A 22,389-nucleotide genomic window follows, 5' to 3' on the forward strand; every position below is an offset into this window, starting at 1 on the left:
AACTGAAATCAGGATCTCAAAGAGATCTCAGCTCTCCTATGTTCATGACAGCATTATTCACAATATTCAAGATGTGGAATCAACCTAAATGTCCATTAATGGAGGAACTAATAAAGAAAATGTGGTATACACATACAATGGACTACTATTCATCCTTAAAAAAGAAGGAAATTCTTCGATATACAATAACATGGATGAAGCTTGAGAACATTTGCTAAGTGAAACAAGCAAGTCACAGAAAGACAAATACTGCATGATTCCACTTATATGAGGTATTTAAAACAGTCAAATTCATAGCATCAAAGAGTGCAATGGTGGTTGCCAGAGGCTGGTGGGGAGTGGGAGATAGGAAATTGCTAACCAACGGGCATAAAGTTTCAGTCAAGCAAGATGAATAAACTCCGGAGATCTGCTGTACGACATTGTACCTATATTCAATGATAAATATTGCACACTGAAAAATTTGTTAAGAGGGTAGATCTCATGTTAAGTGTTCTTTCTACAGTAAAATAAAATCAAAATTAACAAAAATTTTTTTTAAAAACTGGGAAGGAAATAAAGACTTCATAGATCACTTCCATTGTGCCCAGCAAAAGGGCGGATGGCTGCTTTGCTCCTCCCTAGATGGCTAATGCTTAGAGACAAAATGTTCTCCCACTCCCCATCACCACCAGCTCCTTTCCTATGATGCCCTTTGAACAAAGAAAATGGAAACGTGGATCTCTCATCAGGAGTCTGCCCCAGTGATGCTAACAGAAAACACAGGGTTGGGAGCAGTTAGGAAAAGAAGAGGCCTACTCCTGAAATAATTTTTAAAACATTCCAATAGCCCAAACCCAAGGATTGCTCTCACGCATCCATCTATCTCCAGTGACCATCCCACCTACAAAAGGGGGCTAATGATACTATTCGGATTTAAAGCTATTAAGTAAACTAAAGTCAAGTGCTGGATTGCTGAGTTTTATCTGGGACTGCTGAGTTTTATACCAATGCGCAAAGAATTGGAAAGGAAAGATTCTACAGAGACCAACTAAAACAATGATGCAAGCCAGCGGCACTCTGCCTGGAGAACTCCTGGAGACTCTAGAACTTCCAGATGTAAAAAGCAGGGAATAATATAAGGGCTGAGCAGTCAGAGGCCAGAAGCCTTCGAATTTGAATGAAGTAGACCAGTCATTCTCAAAAGTCAATATTCTTAACTGTCCTCTAGGAGCTCTCAAAAAATGCAGGTTCCTGGGCCTGCTCCCAGTGGTTCTGAGACAGGAAGTCTGGGGTGAGGCCTGGGAATCCACATTTTAATAAACATCTACGTTATCTCTGTGCATGTGGTCCAGGTCCAGGTGTGGACAAACACTGACAGCCTTGCCCACAAAGGCAGACTCAGTTGCCTTGTTTGCGGGTAACACTTTTCCTCTAGCAAGAGATTGAAAGGGAAGAAACAGAACTTTAATCCTTAAGCTTGGTAAACTTTCAGGATAATTAATAGAGATTGGTTACTTCCTGGAAAATGAAGTATTCATCTATACGCACACATCATGGATTGGGTAAAAAGTAAATTATGTTCAAATGATTTAATATTTCTCTGAGATGGAATAAATTCAATGGCTGAGTGAAAAGCAACAGGCAAACCATCTATCACCTGAAGTTAGCAGCTAAGATAATATTTCAACCACCCATCTTGAAAGGGAAACTTGGACCAAGAACATAATAGGACAACTATATTTAGGAATATATACCAGGAAGGGTTAAATACAATTGCATCTGAAAAATAGCTATTACTACCCCACATAAACCCAGAAAGAGGTGGTGGGGTCCACAGTGGCCTAATATTTTCATAAATAACTCAAAAGATGGAGTGGGGATTATGCAAATCAAACCACAGATGATACAAAAATGGCAGGGATTGTGAATCTATGGAGAATAAAATTTAACTACTGGGCAATGTCTTTAAATTTGCCTTTATTGAATCTTGTATATTGAAGTCACATATTATTGTATCTATTTATTGAGACTCAATAGGGCTGGATGCAGAGTGATTTATGGAAGAAGGAATAATCAAATGCATAAGTAGAGAAGAGCACACACCTGGAGAGGCATTAGCCTGGGGTCAGGACAGGTGCCACATGGGAATTTGTTGAGATGGTGCACAGCGCAACGGGCTGGCCAAATACTTCTATTCTCTACCGACATGGGTTGTGTTAAGAGCCGATGTGTAAAATAAAGAAGGAAATGTGTCTGCTACTCTTTGAGCCACTTGGCCTTGGTGCTACTTCCAATGGGAGTCCCGAGCTTAACTCTAACCCTGAAAGTGAATTCAGAGCAAGCTGTTGCAGAAATTATGGGATGTGGCCCTGGGTAAGCCAAGAATCCAAGGGGATGTTCAGAGGGCCTCCATAATAGACAAAACGCTGAATGTGCCTATTTGTTGTCAAAAGACAAAGGGGCCTGTAGGAGAGAAAAATTTCAGCTCCTATTAAGGAAAAACAATCATTCAAAGCACAGTTGGAATCAGGGAAGAAAGGGCAGCTTATGGTAACAGCATCCCTGGGGGGATTCAAGGAGGTGACCAGACACCTCTCTACTTAGGATGCATTAGAGATTATTAAAAGCATTCCTTGCTCAGTTCGGGGGTGGAGGGTGGGCCTCATGACCTCTCCAAAGGTCATTCCTATCCCAAAGGATCACATGTCTGAAGGGCACCAGATAAAAATAAAGTCTATTAATCACTGAGCTGCCACACAATTTCCTAAGAGAGCCAGGAGAGAGAAGGGCAATCTACGGTGGACCTTGCTCCGCCGAGGGAGGAAAAGGGAGGCAGCGCCTGTGGGGGCAGAGCCAAGAAATCAGCCACTGAGACTTCCAGAAAGCCAACATCAGGCCCCCGATTAGGCCTCCCAAGCACCACAGCGTAAACAGGAGGAGGAAGAGACCCTGTGGGGAGGGGAACAGGAAATGGTGAAGAGCATTGAGAGCCCCTCAACAAAGCCCCAGGAGCTGGGGGGAGTGCGTGTGACGCAAGCACTTTGCACAGAATGAGAGGAGCAAGGCAAGAGAGGGACACACACAAAGGGTGCTTCATGGAGATAACACGTAAGGAGGCAGAGGCAGCCGTCTGAGACAAAGGAGTGAAGAGACGGAACTGAGGGGTGGGAGAAGGGCACATGGGTGTGTCTGGGAATATATGGAATTGTGATTGGCTGAGAATCCAATGAAAGCTGTAGAGCTAGAGCAAAAAGTAATCCCACTGGCTATGGTGACAGAAAATCACATAAAAATAAAGCTTTTTTAAAAGCAATCGAGTGGCAATGCCCCAGTTCCAAAGCAGGTGTTGACATTCTTGATAGCTGGGGCACAGCTGGAAAGCCTGCTCTGTGGGGGTGTGAAGGACCCTTTCCAGCCCAGAACCAGTCTCCCAAGAGCTAGCATGCTTGGGCTTTTAGGCATCAGAACAAAACTGAACCTCATCCAGGAAGCAAGACCCAGAAGCAGAAGCAGGCACCTCCTGGTATCGCCAAGAGGAATTGGACCCCATGCCCTGTTCCCTCCTCATCCTGAACAGGAATTGCTTTGGGATGGAGATGTTACCTGCAGGAGTCGGCTCAGGAGTGTCATCTGCACGGTGTATTAAGCAGCCAAATGGGGGTCATGGAGTTTGAATTCTTCTAGCAAAATGTTCTCCAACCAGCTGTCACCCCACCGAGCACAGAACAACTTTTTGCAATCAAAAGAGACCAGTGAAGAGGGAGGAAAACGCACCAGCCCCACCGTATTTCCTGTGCCCCATCTCCCCCAGCTCTCTCCCTGCTTGCACGGAGACTGCAGACACTGGCGGGGCGGCCAGAGGGACCACCGTGCCAGGGCCCTGCCTCAGTCATTTGCTGCCATTCTCTCTGCAGCCCCTTCTCTCCCTTGGCAGAGCTCTGCGTCCTCAGAGAGGAGAAGACGGGAAGAGAAGATGGTTAGGGAGAGCAGTTTCGAGGGCCTCCCTTGCCATGAAATGAGCAGATGGCGACCGATACAGTGAGAAGATAACTGGGGCCAGGATTTTAGACCCACCACCCAATGCTTGGGTAGGTGAGAGAGACAACAGCTCACTGGAGCTGACCGCAATCACTCGGAAAGCTGAAGGTTTCTGGAGGTCCAGCCACTGCCACTGCTCCCTGCTGCTCTCTCCCTCAGCACTCCCCAGCTCTGTCTGCGGACCCTAAACCCAGGATCCAGGCAGTCGCTTGTCCAAAAGATGTTTCTGAAGCAGCAAGGAAGTCTGGAGATGGATCGAGGGCCATTTACTAAACTAAGTCATCGTCAGAGAAAGATTCATAACGTGCCCTACCTCGGACAGGAGAGAGAGAGAGAGAGAAGGAAATTAAAGGGAAGCAAACGAGAAGCCACAGGGCCCAAGCACCTTTGTCAGAGGATTTTGAGTTATGCTTTTGTTTGTAACTCTCTGAAATAGAGAAAGAAAGAGAGGATGAATCCCAGAGAGAGGGAAAGAGAGAGAGCTGGAGGAAAGCCACAGAGGAGGGCGCTGCCAGACGGGGGAGTGAAGAGGGGAGGCCTGCCCAGCCTGCTCTCCCTCACGCAGAAGTGCAGGCCAGGAGCAGCAGCTAGAGGAGGTGGTGACGGCGGCGAGGGGGAGGCATGCGAGCTGGGGGTGCGGGCCCAAGAGGAGGAGCCTGCGAGCCCGGGGCTGGGGGCTGACAGCCAGGGATGCACACAGAAGGGTGGGGCAGGGACAGGAAGGCGGCATCGCCTGTACTTACTGTCGCAGACGTAAGGTTTGTCGTGGTCTTCCTGAGAGGCCGCGTCGTGCCTCCTCCTGCCACCTGCAGAGCCACGGGCCTGGGGAGACATTGGGGCATCGGGATGCTTGTTACTCTGATTGTCACTACAGTTTTGGAGCACGTACTCTGTGAGGCCCTGAGTGCTTCACCTGCATCTCCTCATTCAACCTTCACCATGTTTGTACCAATTCCAACCCCTTTCACAGGCCAGGAAACTGAAGCCCAGAGAGGTTAGGTAACTTGCTCCAAATCACTCAGCCACTCACCTGTATCATCTCATTAAATCTTCACAACTCCAAGAGGGAGGCACTGCTACTAGCTCCATTTTACAGATCAGGAGACTGAGGCACCAGAGAGGTTAAGTAGCTTGCCCTGGGTCACTTGGCTACTAAATGCAGAGCCAGGACGCCAACTCAGGGTGATCTGACTGCAAAGCCTGTATCTACCGAACTCCCGTACTCTACTGTTGCCACTAGACCTCTTCCTCTGACTCCTTAGCCTTCGAGCTTCGTTGACCCCGCGTGAAGATGCCAGCCCTGCTCTCCTCAGCTGACCAGATGACCAGCATGTTGGGAGCAATTCCTGACAGGGGCAAGAAGCACAACTGCAGTCATGACCTCAGGCTCCTGTGTTCACACTCCCCTCACTCCAGTCTCTCAAGAGCCAGCCAGGCCTGGCATCGGGGCCCAGGGCATGAGCCTGGGCATGTGGGGAGCTCCCCTCCCCGCTGCTCAGGCTACTGCATAGGAGTGGGCTGCAGCTAAGGCCTCCATGTGTGGTCTGCCTTAGGCCTCTAGCAGTGACAGAGACCTTAACACCTCACCGTCCCCGGGGGCTGGACTCCTGATACCACCACCCTGTGTGCATCTCCAGAAAGAGCCAGCATGACCTGGGGTGGGGGTGGGATGAGCTCTACCTCCAAGGATAGAAGAGACCAGGCAGAGAGGGAGCTGGCAGCTCTGCAGCCCTGGGACAGTGGCTACAAGAGCTCGGCAAGGTTTATTTTTAAACCTTTGTAAGTCCCACACCAGTCACGTGGGTAACACCCTAGCCTCCTCCAGGTCACTCTCCTGTAACGAGCAGCAGTAAACCCTCAACCCAGGAAAGGGCCTGCTGGGGTCTTTGGGGACAGAGAGGAAGGTGCAGCAGATGAGAAATAAAACATGGCAGCAACCTGGGATGCAAGGAAAACAGGACAATCCCAGGGGCCTGGCCTGGAAAAGTGGCCCTGGGGACTTCACAGTCGAAAGGCCTGCGATGCTCACACACACACACACACACACACACACACAAACACACTCTCTCTCTCACACACACATACTCATTGGGGATTTCACAGTGGAAAGGCCTGTACCCCAGGCCCGCAATGCTCACCCACTCTCACAAAACACACACACTTCACAATCAACACCACCTGCCAAGCTACCACCTCTGCCACCTCCTCAGCTTGTCTCTCTCCAAAACAAATCACAAAATTCCACCTCCCTCCTTCCCTCCCTCCCACCGGTCTCTCTCTCTCTTGGCCTCCCTGCCCCCCACCGCTGCACACACGACAGCCAGCAGCCCCCTCCTCTCGCCCTCATTACTCAGACTTGACCCCAAGAGGGAGCTGTGAGGCGCTGGCAGTCACCCCAGGCACTGACAGGCCTCCCCGCCTGCCCACACGCCCGGGGTGGTCACCCTCAGCTGCCCTCACCCCCCCTCGCCCCCTCCGTGAAGCCAGGGACAGCTTGACGTGTGCAGCCCGCAGCCCTGTCACAGCCGCCTCGGAGCAGGTGAAAGCAAGTCAAGCAGAATGTCGGAGGCAACGGCAGAGCGGGGAAGGGGCTCTGCGAGACTAAAAATACCGCCTGGGAGAGGAGGAGGAGGAGACGGTGGAACTGGAAGCAGGCAGGCTTCTAGGGGAGCAGCCAGCGGGAAGCGGAGGGCCCTGCCGAGACCCAGGGCTTCATCTCACTCTGCAGGGCTGACCAGCAGGGGGACTGTGTGCTCCCCCCGCTCCCTGCACCTCAGTTTCCTCGACTGCAAAATGGGGAGCGTGGCCATAGGGCATTGAGGGGACAAGCATGAGATTCTTCCCGTGGCAGTACCACTTAGAGTCTCGTGGACTATCTCAGGCTTGGAAACTCGGAATCCCACTTGTCATCTCAAATGTCACCTCCTCAGAGAAGCCCTCCCTGACCAATGATGTCCACACATACCCTCTCCATCATTCTCTTTCTCCTACCCTGCTCTACGTTTCATCCTAGCACGTAGCATTGTCTGACATGTTATAGGTGTGTTGTGTACTTGTTGGTTTTCTGTCTTCCCCACATAAGGATAGAAAACATGTCTCTTTGGGCCACCACCATACTTGGAACCTGGCACAGGGCCAGCCACTTAAGACGCACTTAATAAATGTTTGCTGAATAAATGAATCAATCAATCAGTTGTTCGGTCAGTGAGTCAATCATGTTTGCTTCTTCTCATTCATTCTCTATATCTAAGTGCTATTGTTTCTTCTTTCAAAGGCCATCTTTGGTTTTGCATTTCCCTTCTATTTCACATCTTAATCCAGGAGCTCATCAATTAACCCCTGAACTGCTCAAAGAACCACCAGCTGGGGTTCTACCCATGCACTGCCCTCTGCAATCCACCCTGCATGACTCCCAGGACAATGAGATGAAAGGAGTGAAGGACAGGAACCTGTGGTCATTCATTCATTTACCCATTCAGTCACTGCCATCTTAAACCCACTCAACACATCCAAGGACAACCTAGTGCCAATCCCATCAGGTTCACCTCACGCTCATGCTACGTCCGCCACTGTTTTTATTGAGCCCTGTCATGGACCAGCCTCTCCTCTGCCCATCCACATCTGATCCATGCTTTAACCCCACCAACATCCCAATCCTCCAAGAATCTTCCTCTTGCCACATTGAGGTGTAAAAAGAGCATCAGCTTTAAAGTCAGACAGACATACATTTAAACACCAGCTATGTGTCTTATACCAGCTATGTTTCTTTGGAGAAGTTACTTCTCTAAGCATTCATTTTCTCAACTGAAAAATAGGCCTAGCAACACCTTTATTGCAGAGTTGCTGAAAAGGCTGGAGCTGAGGGTGTGTGAAACCACAGAGGACAGCACTGTGTCTACAGGAAGTGTTCAATACGTTATTTCCCCTCTTTGCCCAAGTTGATCTCTTTCTCTCTCGTCTAAACTCTTATTGCCTTTTGTTAGTGCACAGTCAGAAGACTGCTGCTTTCTAATTGTATCATGGCTATTAGTATTTTCTCCTCAATTTAATTCCAAGGTCTTTGAGGGCAAAGATGGCACTTCACATTTTATTATGAACCCCCAACACTTAGCACTGTGCTGGGCACACAGCATCCACATATTAGCTCAGTTCATTCCTACAATACCCTCTGAGTTAAAACAAGCAATGTTAGGTTTCCCATTTGGCACTTGATGAAACAGGTTCTGAGAGGGTTTGTGACTTGTCCACAGTTACAGAGGCAGTAGAAGGAGCAGACCCAGATTTCCAGACACTGTTACAGAAAACTTTGAAGCTGACTGTCCAAAAGAAACCACTCTTCCCTCTCTGACAACAACCCTCCCCACTCTACCTCCCCATTCACACGCTGCAGGACCATGGCAGCCATGATTGTACCACACGGCACTTGCCCCACTGGCCACAGTTGACTGGCTGCTCAGGAGTAGACACCTGACCCAAGCTGGGCCAATCAGATTCTACCACCAAGGGACTTGGAATTGGGAAACAGTGACTCTAGTTAGTACAGGTCACTTGAACTGGGGACCCATAAATTCAGCAGCTGTGGGACCATGTGCACAGAGAAGCAGGAAAGACAGTCTTGTAAGAGAAGAACAAAGGAAGGAGAAGTGGAGGCTAGAAGCTGCCTGGGTTCCTTACTTTTTCCCAATCCTAAATCCCTTCCATTTTCTCCTTCTTGAGGTCTGAATCTTCAAAAATTGCTCAAATTTGGGGCATTGGCCCAGCAGCTTGTCAAATACTTCCAATTTTTGCTTAAGCCATTGAGTTTCCCAAAACTTAAAGACCCTCAACTAGGACAGACTCAGTCCCAAGCAGAGAGCTAGTTCCTCTATACCAGTTGTTCTCAAATAGTGGTCCAGGGATCCTTTCAGGGGGTCTGCAATGTCAAAACTATCTTCATAATAGTACTAAAACGTTATCTGAAATGTCCTCTCTCATTCTCTCACAAGTGCACAATGGAGTTTTCCAGAAGCTACATGACATGCTGACGTCATCACGCTGTGTGCTCGTGTATTCTTAAGCTTAACAGTTTTTCTGTTTTAATTTCTAATACAGTAAATATCACTAGTTATAACCCACCAGAACAATAGCTTTTGGGCCTCTCAGTAACTTTTAAGTAAAGAATTCCTGAGATCAAAAATTGAGAACCACTGCTCTACACTCTTGTTCTTTAAAGTGTGGTCCTCAGACCAGCAGCACTGGCATCATCCGGGAGCTTGTTAACCAGGCAAGATCTCAGTCCCCACCTCCCAGACCAACAGCATCAGAATGTGCACTTTAACAAGGTCACCAGGTGCTTCACGTGCACATTAAAGTCTGAGAAGCACCCGACTACACCACAGCGCATCAATAAATACTCACTGATTGACTGATGGATTGATTGATAATACTCACAGGAATGACTCAAGAATTTCATGAATTTTAAACAGCTTTGATTTCTTGGGCTAAATTTGCCATAGAACAATTATTAATTGTTGGGTCTGAATTTCCCTCACCCCTCAGGGAATCTCCATTGTCAAAGCTCCAACAGTTGTTCTCTTTGCTTGTCTCCTCCTAACAATATCTAGCCTTTATTAAGCACTCAAAATTGGCTGTGTATTATTATCCCCATTTTAATGATGAAGAAACTGAGGCCCAGAGAACTTATATAATTTGGCCAATTATGTAACAACAGAGGTTACATAATTCACCCAAAGTCTAGTAAGTGGCGGAGCTGGGATTTGAACTCACAGTTCAAACAAGGCAGAGGCTGTTTGTATAATCACTACCTTAGCCCTGACTTCTTCAATGAGCACAGAAAGCACCTGGGGGTCTTGTTAAAGTGCAGATTCTAATCCAGTCCATCTAGGGTGAAGTCTGGGGTCCCACATTTCTAACAAGCTCCCAGGTGATACTGCGGCTACACATCCAGGGACCACACATTGAGGTGTAGGGCCTTAGACTGCCTCTCAGTCCTGTCAACAGAAATAGGAGTGATGGTCCTCCAGGAGCCAGCAGCAGCTTGAATATGCCACTTTAGAGGGTGGGTTAATTGAGGCTATGGGTGAAGCAGCTTCACACACTTATTCTAGTACAGGCAGGCTCACCCACACTCTTCCAGGTCCTTCCACGGCTCCCACCATGGGTGGCATGTCCACAATGTCACTGCACAATGTAGAGCCATTCAACTGCCCCTTGGCCAGCATCAGGTGGGCTTGAAGCTGGTCTAGGCCCCATCCAGGCCCCTCACCGTGTTCGGGCCTTCTCTCAGCTCCCATGAAGTTGAAATATGACTTTTCTTTCTTTTTCCATTATTCATTCATTCATTCAACAAACTGGTCATTGGCTACACGCTGGGCACTGGACCAGGCAGGACTCAGTGGAAAAAGCACAGACCTGTGTTCAAATCGGGCTTCTTCTTTACTAGGCTGGATGACCTTGAGCAAATTGCTTAACATCTCTGGGAGTAATAATACCAATTTATGGGAATGAAAGAAGCAATGCTGGCCAATAGAAATATAATGTGAGCCACATGTCATTTTAGATTTTACAGTAGCCACATTAAAAAAAAAGTAAAAAGAGAAACATGCAATTAATTTTAATAATATTTTATTTAACCCAATGTATCCAAAATATTATCATTTCAATATGCAATCAATATAAAAAATATGAATGAGATGTCTGCACTCTTTTCATACCAAGTCTTCAAAATCTAGTATTCTACATTTACAGCACATTTCAATTTGGACTAGCAACATTCCAAGGGCTCAGTAGCCACATGTGGCCAGTGGCTGCCATAACAGACAGTGCAGAAATAGAGAATGCAGTATAAATAGCTATCACTCTCTATACGGTAGCTCTTATCATAACAAGCCTCATCACATTGCCTGGTGTATGGTGAGTACACAGTAAATATAAATGGCTGCTGTCACTACTGCTGGTATTCTTAGAGAAGACACTCAATTCATATTTGCTGACTGTTAGTTCAATCGTCTAGATTTAGATTGGGAGTGGAGAAGATGTGAAGAGGACCATTCTGCACAATCTACTCAAGAAAGTGTGGTTTGAGGTGAGAAAAGTGATGGAAGCAGGCCTGAAGGTATACAGCTCTTCAAGTTCACAAAAGGCCCAGAAATTCCACATTCTAAAGCCTCCTTTAATGATGGAATTAGATATTTATAATTTTGTAACCCCCAGTGAAGTCATGGGTCTAGGCAAGTTCATCAATGGCTGCTGAAACAATTAGATGAAGACTTGATGGGGAACTTTATAAGGAGAGATCAGGCTGACAACACCCAAATCCACTGATCAACTTTACCACCACCGAAAGCAGAACAACTGGTCAACATGTGCCTCCTAATGTGACACAAGAAGAAGCACACATCACCACCCAGGAAAGATACTTGCCCCCATCAAAAACATATTTACACACACACACAAATATCAAGTCTCTAATCAATCCACCAGTTTTGGTGAAATAAAGAGAATAGAGGAACACATTAAATACCACCAGTCCACCAAATCTACAATGTGAGAAATTCCATAAGACCAATCGCCCAAGTTCTTCAACAAATAAATGGCATGGAGAAAAAAATATGTGTGTGGTAGGGTGTAGCAAGAAAGAGGTATGTTATAGAACACAAGAGGCTTAGATTTCAAATAAACCAACTGTAAAGAGGTATTTTTGGGAAAATGAGCAGGGTCTGGGTAGTAGAGATTAGAAGAGTTGTTCTTTTTATTGGGTATGATATCCGTTAGAGATATACACTGAAGTTTGTGCAGGTTAAATGACAACGTCTAGGACTTGGTTTCAAATATTCCAGACACCAAAAAATCAAACAAACACAAACCAACAAAAAGTGGGTGTAAAGAATGGATAAAACAAGACAGCCACCACATTGATCACTGTTGAAGCTGGGTGGCAACTATACAAGGTGTGCAGCATCAGAGGGCTGCCCTGCCCAGACTGAGAAATTCCAGCTCTTGTCAACAGGCTGGAGCATCTTAGCTCAGTGTGGGCACGCTGGACCACTTACTTGCCCCAGGTACCTAGGAACCTGCTTATAATACAGCTTTTCAGACACTACCCAGACCTCCTAAATCAGAACTTCTGGGAGTAGGTCCCAGGAGTTTGCATTTCAATAGGCTCTGCCAGTGATTCTGATGTATACTATACATTCTGATGTATAGAGAAGCTTGCCATAATTATCGCTAGACCCAAACCCACAGGGAACCCAGGACCAGCCTCTTGTCCGTGGGAGGGTAAGGGTCTGCCTAGAGCCTGGTGGATCCGGATGGGCCTAAGAGAGTTAATTCTTAGATGGAAGGTAGCAGTCCACCCCGAGGTGCCGCCCCAACTGGTTATTGTCAGATGTCCTTGCAGACCCCTGAAGGTGACCACGGAAAGCCCCTTTGGGCTTGAACGTGAGGACTCTGGGGGACCCACCTGAATACCTGAGAGTACCACTCAGGTTAGGCTCCCTTCTCTCAAAGGTCACTCTTATATTTTTATTCCTTCCACCATAGATTTTCCCTCTGCCATTCCAGGCTTCTGGCCCTTTCTTGCCACATTCGAGGCCCACGGGCCTCCAAAACCCATGCTACCCCCACCTGGGAACCATCAGCTATGGTCCCCATGCTCTCCCAGCTTGCTCCTACTCTCTGCCTAGTGAAGTGCACCCCAAAGCAGGTGTCCTGACCCTGTCATTCTGGGGCAGCCCCAGAGACAGGAAACTTGAAGCCTTCTTTTATGACTGAGTAATGGGGACAACAGTCACATTATCTTCATCTTCCACCCTCACCCTGATCTCACGCCCAACCTTCCCAGGACCCTCACCATCCCCTTGGGGCACCCTCTGCCTCCTCTTCACCCTCTTGCCAGCTCTCAATTCTTGCAGGCTATCACCTGGGATCAGAGCTCTTTTGGAGTTGTCCTCTCCGAATAGTCTGCAAGACCGCAGATAGGATCTCTATCTGATCACAGGGCGACTTTGAGTCTGGGGATCAGTTATTTGTGTGGCCTCGGCCTCCCTGACTTCTTGCCTCCCTCACAGCATCCCAGCTTACCCGTCCTCTGGTCCTATTCTTTCGCTTGGGAATATCTTCTTCTAAATCCTCTTCTTCATTTCCTTCTTCTACGTTTTCATCATTTTCCAAAACCCTCTGAAATGACAAGAAAATGAATAGGATTGAGAAATAAAATGCGAAGGAGAAAACCATCAGAGGGTAGTTTGGGACTGTTCTGTTTTGTTTCTATGTTTTAACAAAATGAAGATGCTGCCATTGATTAGGAAGCAGGGCCTCCAAGATGCTCTTGAGGGTACCAACCCTCCCTCAAACCCTCGGGCCCCTTCCAGCCAAGTCCTCCCAAAACACTGACTTTTTCCAACTCTTTTCACTCAAGAAGAGTTTTCTAAAAAGAGAATACTCTGGCAGGGACACTTCTCTATGTGGGTCCAAGATGTTTTGTCAAAACTTACTTTCTTTAACGTAATTTTCCTTTTGTTCCTAAAGGGCCACCTCAGAAATATGAAAGTATGTTTCTCCTTTCCCTGCCATTCCAGAATCCTGCCCTGTTGGATGAAAACAAGTAACCTCCTGTTCATCTGACCAGAATTTGACATGAATGTGTTGTTCATAAGTACCTATTATTATTTTTTTATGAAAAATGGATTTATATTACAGCACATTAGCTGTAATGGAGCTTAAAGATCATGAATTTAATTCTCTCTCTCCCACAGCCCTGTGAGCCACACTGCAGATGAGAACCCAATTTCCGTTTTACAGGTGAATAAACTGAGGCTGAAAAGTTGTGGCAGCTCAAGATCGTACAGTGAATCCTTGACCAAAGCAAGATCAGGTTCATCAGCCCGGAGTTTCCCATTGGTTCTCAGCCCTGTGTCTGAAGATCAAGGTGTGTTATGGCATAGCCTTCCTGTAGGAACCTGAGCACTTCACTCCCTTTAGGGGAGGGATGAGAGACTGTGGCAGAGGACCCAGGCCCCCAGAGTGGGAGTGGGGGAAGGAGAAGGGGCATGGAGCTCACTGGACTCCATTTCAGGGGCTCACTGTGTGACCATGGGTGAGTCATCATCTCTTCATGCCTGTTGTTCCAATTATAAAATAGGAATTCATTCATTCATTCAACCAACAAACATTTGTCTAGTGCTGACTACATAATAGGCGCTATGCTAGACAAGCCACAAAATGGCTCCAGTCCTGGCCCCAAACGGACTTTACAGTCTAGTGAAGGGAGGAAACATTTAAACAACATACATAACCATATAATTACAACTGCTAGAAAAACAGTGACAGGCAAGATCAAGCTGCTACAAGAGGGTGTTAGAAGGGAATTTTACCTAATCTGAGGGTCAGGTAAGGCTTCCCTCTGGAAGTGACCTAAAGGAGTTGAGATATAAAGGAAAGAAAAGCCTAGCCTTGGAATGGAGACAGAGAGGAGGGAGGGAAAGTATTCTAAAGAGAGGGAACAGCATGAGCAAACTCCCTGAGGCAGGGAGAGGAACATGGCTTGTCCAGGGAGCAGAAAGTGTCCAGTATGACCAGAGCTGAGTGGCTCAGGGAGAGATTGGCTTAAGATGAGGCTAGAAAGGTTGGCAGGTACCATGTTATACAGGATAACAGCATCCGCTCGTCCTTGTGGTGATGACAAGATGCTGTGACAAGCACACAGCTATGAAAAGGCTTAAAAAGCAGCAGATACTGCACTGAAGTCTGGTAACACCATCATGGTTCACGTGGCCTCCTGGAGAACGCCCTTGGCCCGTCCTCAAAGCAGGAAGCCCAGGAGTGAGTTACCAGTGACCTTCTCCCACTGCCTTCTTGTCAGAGAGTTCTGCCTAATCACAGGGGTCAGGATACCACTAATTACCAAATCCTCCCAAAGAACTCAAAACAGGTCTAGCAAATTCTTCGCTGGCTTCTCTACTAGGTTTACTTGGGAAGCCATCAGCTGACAGCACTTACACGTCTCTGGGCCAACCTTAGCCACCTGACAAAAAAGTAGCATTGTCTGTCTGCTGGACACGACCTCTGGCCTACAGCTAGGAAACGTTGGCCTAGGCCCAGAGCAAGCCTCTTCACCCCCCTGCATCTTGGCTTCCTGAACTCTAAGTGGGAACACGGGTGAAAGTCAAGCAAGACAAGGACACACCAAATGCCCTGCAGCCTTCAGCGAAAAGTAGTACAAATACGAGGTATTGTCATTACAACTGTTGCTGCTGTTCGTACAGCCATCTTGCAAACTTTCCGGGTCTTGAAGTCATGGTAAGTTCCAAGTGCCTCGAATTTAAAGGTCATTGCCTCTGGCATCTCAGCACAATTCTGACACCACTATCATTTTTTATTAAGAAGGTATTTATTACCTGCAATGTGGACTCTGGGTTGGAAGGTAAAAGACTAGTGAAAGCAGCTCAGCTAGTCCCCAGAAGTGCCATATGGCCTCAATGTCTGGGAGCAAACTGCTTCTTCCTCCCTCTCCTCACCAACTTCCCTGTGTCTCTAGAACCCCTAGCCTGTGCCCCATGCCTCAGATGTGACACCAGTCGCCCCAGTGTTTACGTTTCCTGCAACAAGGCCCCGACACCAGAAGCCTCTACAGAACTCAGGAGGAGTGAGGAGTTCCTAACAAACAAAGGTCGTATGCAGGGCTCAGGCAGCAGTGGGGGCATCCGGTATAAGGAGTGAAGGGCAGGGGTGTGCAACTAGAGATGCAGCCGATCCCCCAGTAACACACTTCCATCCTCTGTCCAAGGACGTTATCTGGAAAATAAACACATTTTAAAATAACTTTTCTCCCTGCTACTCTAAACAGTTTTCATGGTGATGATAACAATGGTTTGTGGTTGTGTTTTAAAAAAAAAAAGAAGGAGGAATTCCTTTTTAAAGATTCCAATATCTCTGGCCTGGAAGACTGCAAAAATCTCCTAACGGATTCCCCTCCTTCCACTGTTGGCCCTGCATCCAGTATCCTCTCCATGCAGCAGCCAGAGGGATCCTGACGACACACAAATTCACTGCCCTGATTAAAAACCTCCAAATGGCTTCCTTTTTCATTTCCCATGAAATCAAGAGCCTCTTCCATGTCCTGAGAGACCTGAATGGTCTGGCCTCGCCCACCCCTCCAACTCCATCCTAGGCCCTTCTCTCCTGGCACCAGGCTCCAGCCACACTGGCCTTCTGTCTGTTCTTTCAACACAATGAGCTCGAACCTACCATGAGGCCTTCAAGCACACTCTTCCTTTGCCCAGAAAGCCCTTCCCTGGGATCCTCACTTTGCTGGCTCCTTCTCACCCCTTAAGACTGAGGTTAAATCTCTTATCTCCCTTAGGACACTACCTAGAATCCAACCGTCCTCTTATACTGAATCTTCATACTCTGTCCTTTGCATGGCACTTATCCTGAAATGCAATTATTTTGTTTGTTTACTTGCTTTCTGTCTGTAGGCCACACTGGAATATAAGTATGAGCAGAGGGGACAGGTCTCTCTCTGTTTCTCTATTTCCCGGGACCCAGCACAGTGCCTGCTCAGAGGAGGCACTCAATAAACTTTGGTTGAATGAATGAATGAAAAAAAGGAACAAAACAGTCCATTTACTACATAGGTACTTTATTTTAATAATCAAAGCTAATAAAAACACATAAACTCATTTGGCTTATGGTCCCAGTTTTGGCTTCTATCACAGTAGATGGCAGCCCCATGCTCTGCATACAGTAGACACTCGGTTTACATCAGGGATGATGGTAATGATGACGATTCAACAATGACAACCCATATACTGGCCCAATGCTGCCTGAGAAGAACTTGAACCCACCACCAGCTTTAAAAGAAAAGGGCTACCTGTCACTAGAGCTTCAAGGCTTCTGGACAATGGGTCTGTCCCATTCACTGATTCAGTCCCATTACACTAACTGAGCAAGACATACTCTAACAGGAAATACAGATGTGACAGATGTTGACTTCAAAGATCTGAAAGTCCAAAACTGGGGGGTAATACATGAAGAGCAAAAAAAAATCACTAGATATCCTAAATGCCAGAGGCAAGAAAAGATGCCTCTGGACGTGGGGGAATCAAGAAAGGCTTCCTGGAGAAGGTGGCACTGGGGCTGAGCCTAAAAGATGAGTGGAATTTGTATACACGGAGATAGAAGAAAAGGTACACCAGATCAAGGGCACAGCACGAACAAAGGCACGGAGGGAAGGAGGCTGAAGAACAGATTGGGTGAAGGAGCATAGGAAATAAGGCTGAAAACCAGGTTAGGAGCAGAGTGAAGAGGCCCAAGAAGGTCACATTCATCATTTGGGATTTATTTAGTAGGAAACAAAAGTGTTTTCGCTAAGTTTTTTAGCAAGGGAGTGGCACAAGCAAAGCTTTGTTTCAGGATGAAGGGCCAGCCAGCAAAGTCGGACGTGTGGAGAGGGAAGGCCTGGGGACACGGCATCTCAGAGGAATCCGTTCACTCGTGCATCCATTCAATAAGTATTTATTGTGTACCTACTAAGGGCCAGGCTCTGTTTGGGTGCTTGAGATATATTAGTGAGCAAGGTAGACGGAGAATCCTGCCCTTGAGGAGTTTACATTTTATTGGAAGAAAACAGAAATAAACAATAACATAATAAATAAGTACATTACAAGGTATGTTATATGGTGGTAAGAGCTGTGGGCAAAGAAAAGGAAAGCAGAGTGAGAATCAGGAGTGTGGGGGTGGGGAGGGCACAGGATGTGGTGTTACATACAGTGGTCTGGGTTAACTTCAGAGAGAAGAGATAGGAGCAAATCTTGAAGGAGGTGAGGGTGAGAGCCGAGCAGGTGTCTGGGGAGAGGACTCTGCAGGCAGAGGAAACAGCAGGAGCAAAGCCCGAGACAGGAGCGTGCTGGTGTGTTCTAAGAGCAGCAATCAGGTCGGTGTGCGTGGAGCCCAGGGAGCCAGGAAAAGAGGAAGCAGCCGAGTCAGAGAGGTAAGAGGCCCTTGACGTCTGCTCTGGGAGAACAGGGCCGGTGCACGATTTTGAGCCCAGGAATGACAGGATCCAACTTGTATTTTAAAAGGCTCCCTCTCAACCATTAGCAGGGGGCCCATTCAAAAAGCAATCAGAACAGCTCCGACAGGAGATGAGGGTGGCTGGGACCGGGGTAGCCGGCGGATGTGGTGAGACGGGGCTACGCTCTGGACATCTGTTATGGGCATAGTCGACAGGCTTCCTGATGTACTGGATGTTGGGTGCGTGCGGAAGACAAGAGTGGAAGATGACTCCAAGGTGTGTTAGAGACACAAAGGTTACGGTCAATATGGATCTTTACTAGGGCTCTAGCTCACAGGAAGTAGAGGGGGGAACAAATACTAGCCATGTTATGACAACTAAATGCAAAAGACTCCAGCGTTCATCTGAACACAGGAATGGCAGAGAAGGAGGCCGGATTCACTGATTCAGTCAACATCTTTACTGAGACCCAACTCTGCTGGGTGGGCACGTGCAAGTCCCTGAGGACGCAATGGTGAACACGACGGCATGGTCCCTGACTCGATGACACTTATGAAGCAAACCAACAATCTAACTGTTATTAATGCGATTATAATGCTAATAAATTAATATATAAATATTAAATTGGATGTAAAATTAATAAATATGTAATACTATAATATATAATATGTATAACATAAAATATAAAATTTAATATAAAATATAAATTTAACAAATGTAATTTAATTTTAATAATTTATATTTAATTATTAAAAACTCTTCTGTAATATTTGTATTAATTAATATTATTAAAATACTCTGTGCCAACCATGGTATTGGAAAATGGGGATTCAAAATGAATAAATAAGAAATGGTCAGAGCACACCATCATACTCCTGCACGGTGACCCTGCGTGTGACAGCCTTAGCAGTGCTGTGCACAGAGGGTGGTGAATACACAGGGACAGGAGCCACCAACCCCACCTGCAAGGTGACTTCTACCCTGGCCTTGAAGGAGGCGTGAGTGGTGATGTGAAAGGACTGACACGACTGGTGAGCTAGAGCCGAGGACGGGGCGTGAGGTGGAGGGCAGGCAGGGACTTCCTCGGGACTAGCCAGTGCAGACAACCCCGACGTTTCTAGACTATGGACTGTCTGCTCCACGGGGGTGAGGAATCCATCTCACTGTTGAGTTTTTCTCACCATTGTACCCTCAGGACCTAGCATGGTACCTGCTACACAACAGGCTCAAAAACTACATTTTGAATGGATAAAAGGGGAGATCAAGGAGGAACAATGACTTCTGGAGACAGGTTAAATCCGAAAAGAATTTTCCAGTTTCCCGGCAACGGTGCCCCGAGGCAGTTTGAGTCTCAGGCCTAGCCCTGGAGAGGAGGACCTGAGCCACTGCTGGAGTTCTGGAAGCACAGTGGTGATGCTCTGGGGGTGTCCCAGCGGGCACAGAAATACCTGTATTTCCTGGATGCTCTCCTCCTCTCTGGCATCCACCTTCTTCTCAACCCCCTCCCCGCGGAGCAAGGCTTCCAGGGTCGTGCTCTCTGAGGTGAACCCATCCTTCTTCAGGGGCAGCTCCACTTCTGAAAAACAAGGACAGAAGAGCAGTGTCAGGCCACTAGAAGCCGGAGGGACAGGAGGGATGGCCCTTGAGGGCATGCAGGGACCAGAGCTCCCGGGGAGGACTCAGGACGGCCTGTGCTCTCTCCTCCGGGTGGAACAGGAAGACTGGAATTGGGTCCAGCTTTTCCATCTGCAGCTCACAATCCCAGAGATAGACCTCAATCCTGCCTGCACCTTCAGAGACAGCAGAGCAGAAAGGGCATCAGATGGACACAGGGTCAGATGGCCTGGGTCTCAGTCCTGCCTCTGCCACTCTCCAGCCCTGTGACTTCAGACAAGGCGCTCGAGGACCTTAGAGCCTTTTTTCTGCATCTACAAAGTGAGGATAACAATGCTCAGCCCCTTCAGGCTCCTTTTGTGGGGCACAAAAGTGTTCCTTTAATTAAAGTGCTTTGAAAATTCTAAAGCAGTACACACCAACGTTGGCCACAAGTCGTATCATCCTCTCCCTCTATCCCAACTATGTCAGGCAACTCCACGACCTCCCCTCGGCCGTGCCGGCTGCCCAGCTCCAGGGTGCTCCATGAAAAGCTATTTCAACTTCAGAGAGGCTGTGCTCATCAACCCACCAGGGCCACGAAGGCCTCTAAAGAAGGAAGGAAGAATGAGCGCAGACGCCTGACAGGCCTCGGATCAGCATCAGGATCCACAGTGCCTGTGCACCGGGCCATTTCTTCTGAAGACATCAGAGTTTGACCAGCTACCTGGGGCTTGAGGTCAGGCGGCCAGGGGAGCAGTGGCAGCCAGAGCCAGCCCTGCCCACGAGAGAAACCAGAGAGGGATGCTGAGCCCCTTTCTCAAGATGTCCCCCCAACTCCTAACCCAAAAGAGCGTTGTTTGGTTTGTTGGTTTGTTTCATTAAAAACAGAAACCTCAGGTATAGGTGATCATATTTGGATTTAGTAGAAAATATTCCCCGAACCTCTCCTCTGATCCTGTACCTCATAGCCCCCTGGCAATTAGATGCGTGGTCCCTACCAGGTACCAGGTAAGATGGGTGCAAGAACATGAGGGAGTGGGGCCCCAGAAAACAACCAGGGGAAACGAATGCCCATTTGTAGGGGGAATTGAGAGTCTAGTATAGGGACTGTTTACAGAGGTGTGGGCAGGAATAAGGGAACAACAAGGAATGATGAAACCTCAGGGAGCTAACTGGGGAGCCATTACCACTGCTGTTCCTGGAGGGACAGAGTGCTCGCAAGAACCTGGAGAGAGTGCCAGGGCAGAGCTCCCAGTCAGCAGAAGCACCATGCCTCTGTGGGCTCGTGGGCGAGGGAACCAAGGCACAGGGAACCGTAGCCCAATGTCTCTCTCCTTCCACCCTCATCTCTGCTCTGCCTTCCCATTGGCCAACCTCAGCTAGACACCAGAGGGCAAAGGACCCTCGTCAATGCAGCCCACCAAGGTCAGCTTCCCAGGGCACAGGGCAGTGTAAAGAAGGACAGAGGGTCGATGGTGGGGGGTGGGGGGACAAACGGATATAACCAGCACAATCAGGCCCTGCTCCACTGGGCTTTATTCTCACTCAAATGGAACTCTCCCTACCCCTTCGTCTCCTCCACCAGAACCAGATGCAGGCTGACCAGTCCACAAGGATGGGGCACTCGGCATCCCATTGAAACTGAAGAAACGCACACCCATGGACCAGTCCCCAGAAGAGGATGGTAGGAAGGAGAAACAGTATCTAAAGTCCCTTGAGAGATAAAGTCTTTGGGATTTTTCTCACCAAAAAGGCAAGCAGAAGTGTCACATGTGATGGTGGAAAATAACAGAGAGAAATGTGAAGGAAGAATACGGTAGGGGGTCTACTTTAGACCAGGGGGTCAGGGAGGGCCTATGTGATGAAGTTACATTGAAGTTGAGCGTCAGAAAAATCATCAACTGTCTGCTTTAATGAGCTCAGCGCGTGCAACTCCAGAGCCTGCTCCGATGACATATTACTCTCTCTCCCAAGTCAGAAAAGGCTTCCAAATATCTAATCTAAAACAATTAAAGCATGTTGCCTCATGTCCCATTCTCAGTCAAAAGAGAGCAGCTGGTCACCATTCCTCAAACTTATAATAATCATGTGTATATATTTGAAGTTCATATTTTAGTATTCCCCTTAGCCTTCTCAACACTAAATAAATTCTATTTCCAGAATTGCACGGCATTTTAGAGCTGAAAAAGGCCTTACAGATCATCTGCTTTAACCATCTCATTTTGTAAATGGGTCACCTGAGGCTCAGAGAAGTTAAGCAACTTCACAGACAGCCACACAGCAGAACAAGAATGCAGCCAAATGATCTTTCCTAGACACCATTAAGGTCATGACAAGGGCCCCACTTGTTGAACCTCTGTTAGCAGTTTGCAGGCCCAGGGTGAGCCCCAATGGGCATTGATATGTTTGTGTACATGCAGAGTGCTTGGCATGTAGTAATCATTCAAAATGTGGCAGCTGTTATTGCTATGTATTGCTTAATCCCCACTGCCACCAAAGAAGTGGGCACAGTTATTATCCCATTTTACAGATGAAGACGGGGAGGTGTGGAATTTGCTTAATATGACACAGGTGGTAAGGAGCCAAGTCCAGCCTTGACCCGAATCCGCCTCCAGCACCCATTCACCTAATCTCTAGGTTGTACAGACCTCATCTTGTCTCTCTTTGGTCCTTCTTTGAAAAGTCTTTTTCCAACCTTTGTGCCTTTTCATTGCATCCCTAGACTCTCTCCATAGTTTTCGTATTTTGAGATCATAGGC

At 47.5% G+C, this 22,389-nt stretch overlaps 1 protein-coding gene across 1 annotated transcript in view; it reads right to left on the reverse strand.

Moving 5' to 3' along the window:
• DPF3 (double PHD fingers 3) overlaps positions 1-22,389 on the reverse strand; it is a 159,683-nt gene that overhangs the window by 86,571 nt on the left and 50,723 nt on the right. The window contains exons 4-6 of the mRNA XM_058566873.1: positions 19,483-19,610; positions 13,102-13,197; positions 4,764-4,842 (exon numbers count right to left, since the gene is read on the reverse strand). Coding sequence (XP_058422856.1) covers positions 4,764-4,842; positions 13,102-13,197; positions 19,483-19,610 — 303 coding nt within the window. The remainder of the gene's footprint in view (positions 1-4,763; positions 4,843-13,101; positions 13,198-19,482; positions 19,611-22,389) is intronic.

The sequence above is a fragment of the Diceros bicornis genome, chromosome 24 (assembly GCF_020826845.1).
Source record: "Diceros bicornis minor isolate mBicDic1 chromosome 24, mDicBic1.mat.cur, whole genome shotgun sequence".
Taxonomy (NCBI): Eukaryota; Metazoa; Chordata; class Mammalia; order Perissodactyla; family Rhinocerotidae; genus Diceros; species Diceros bicornis.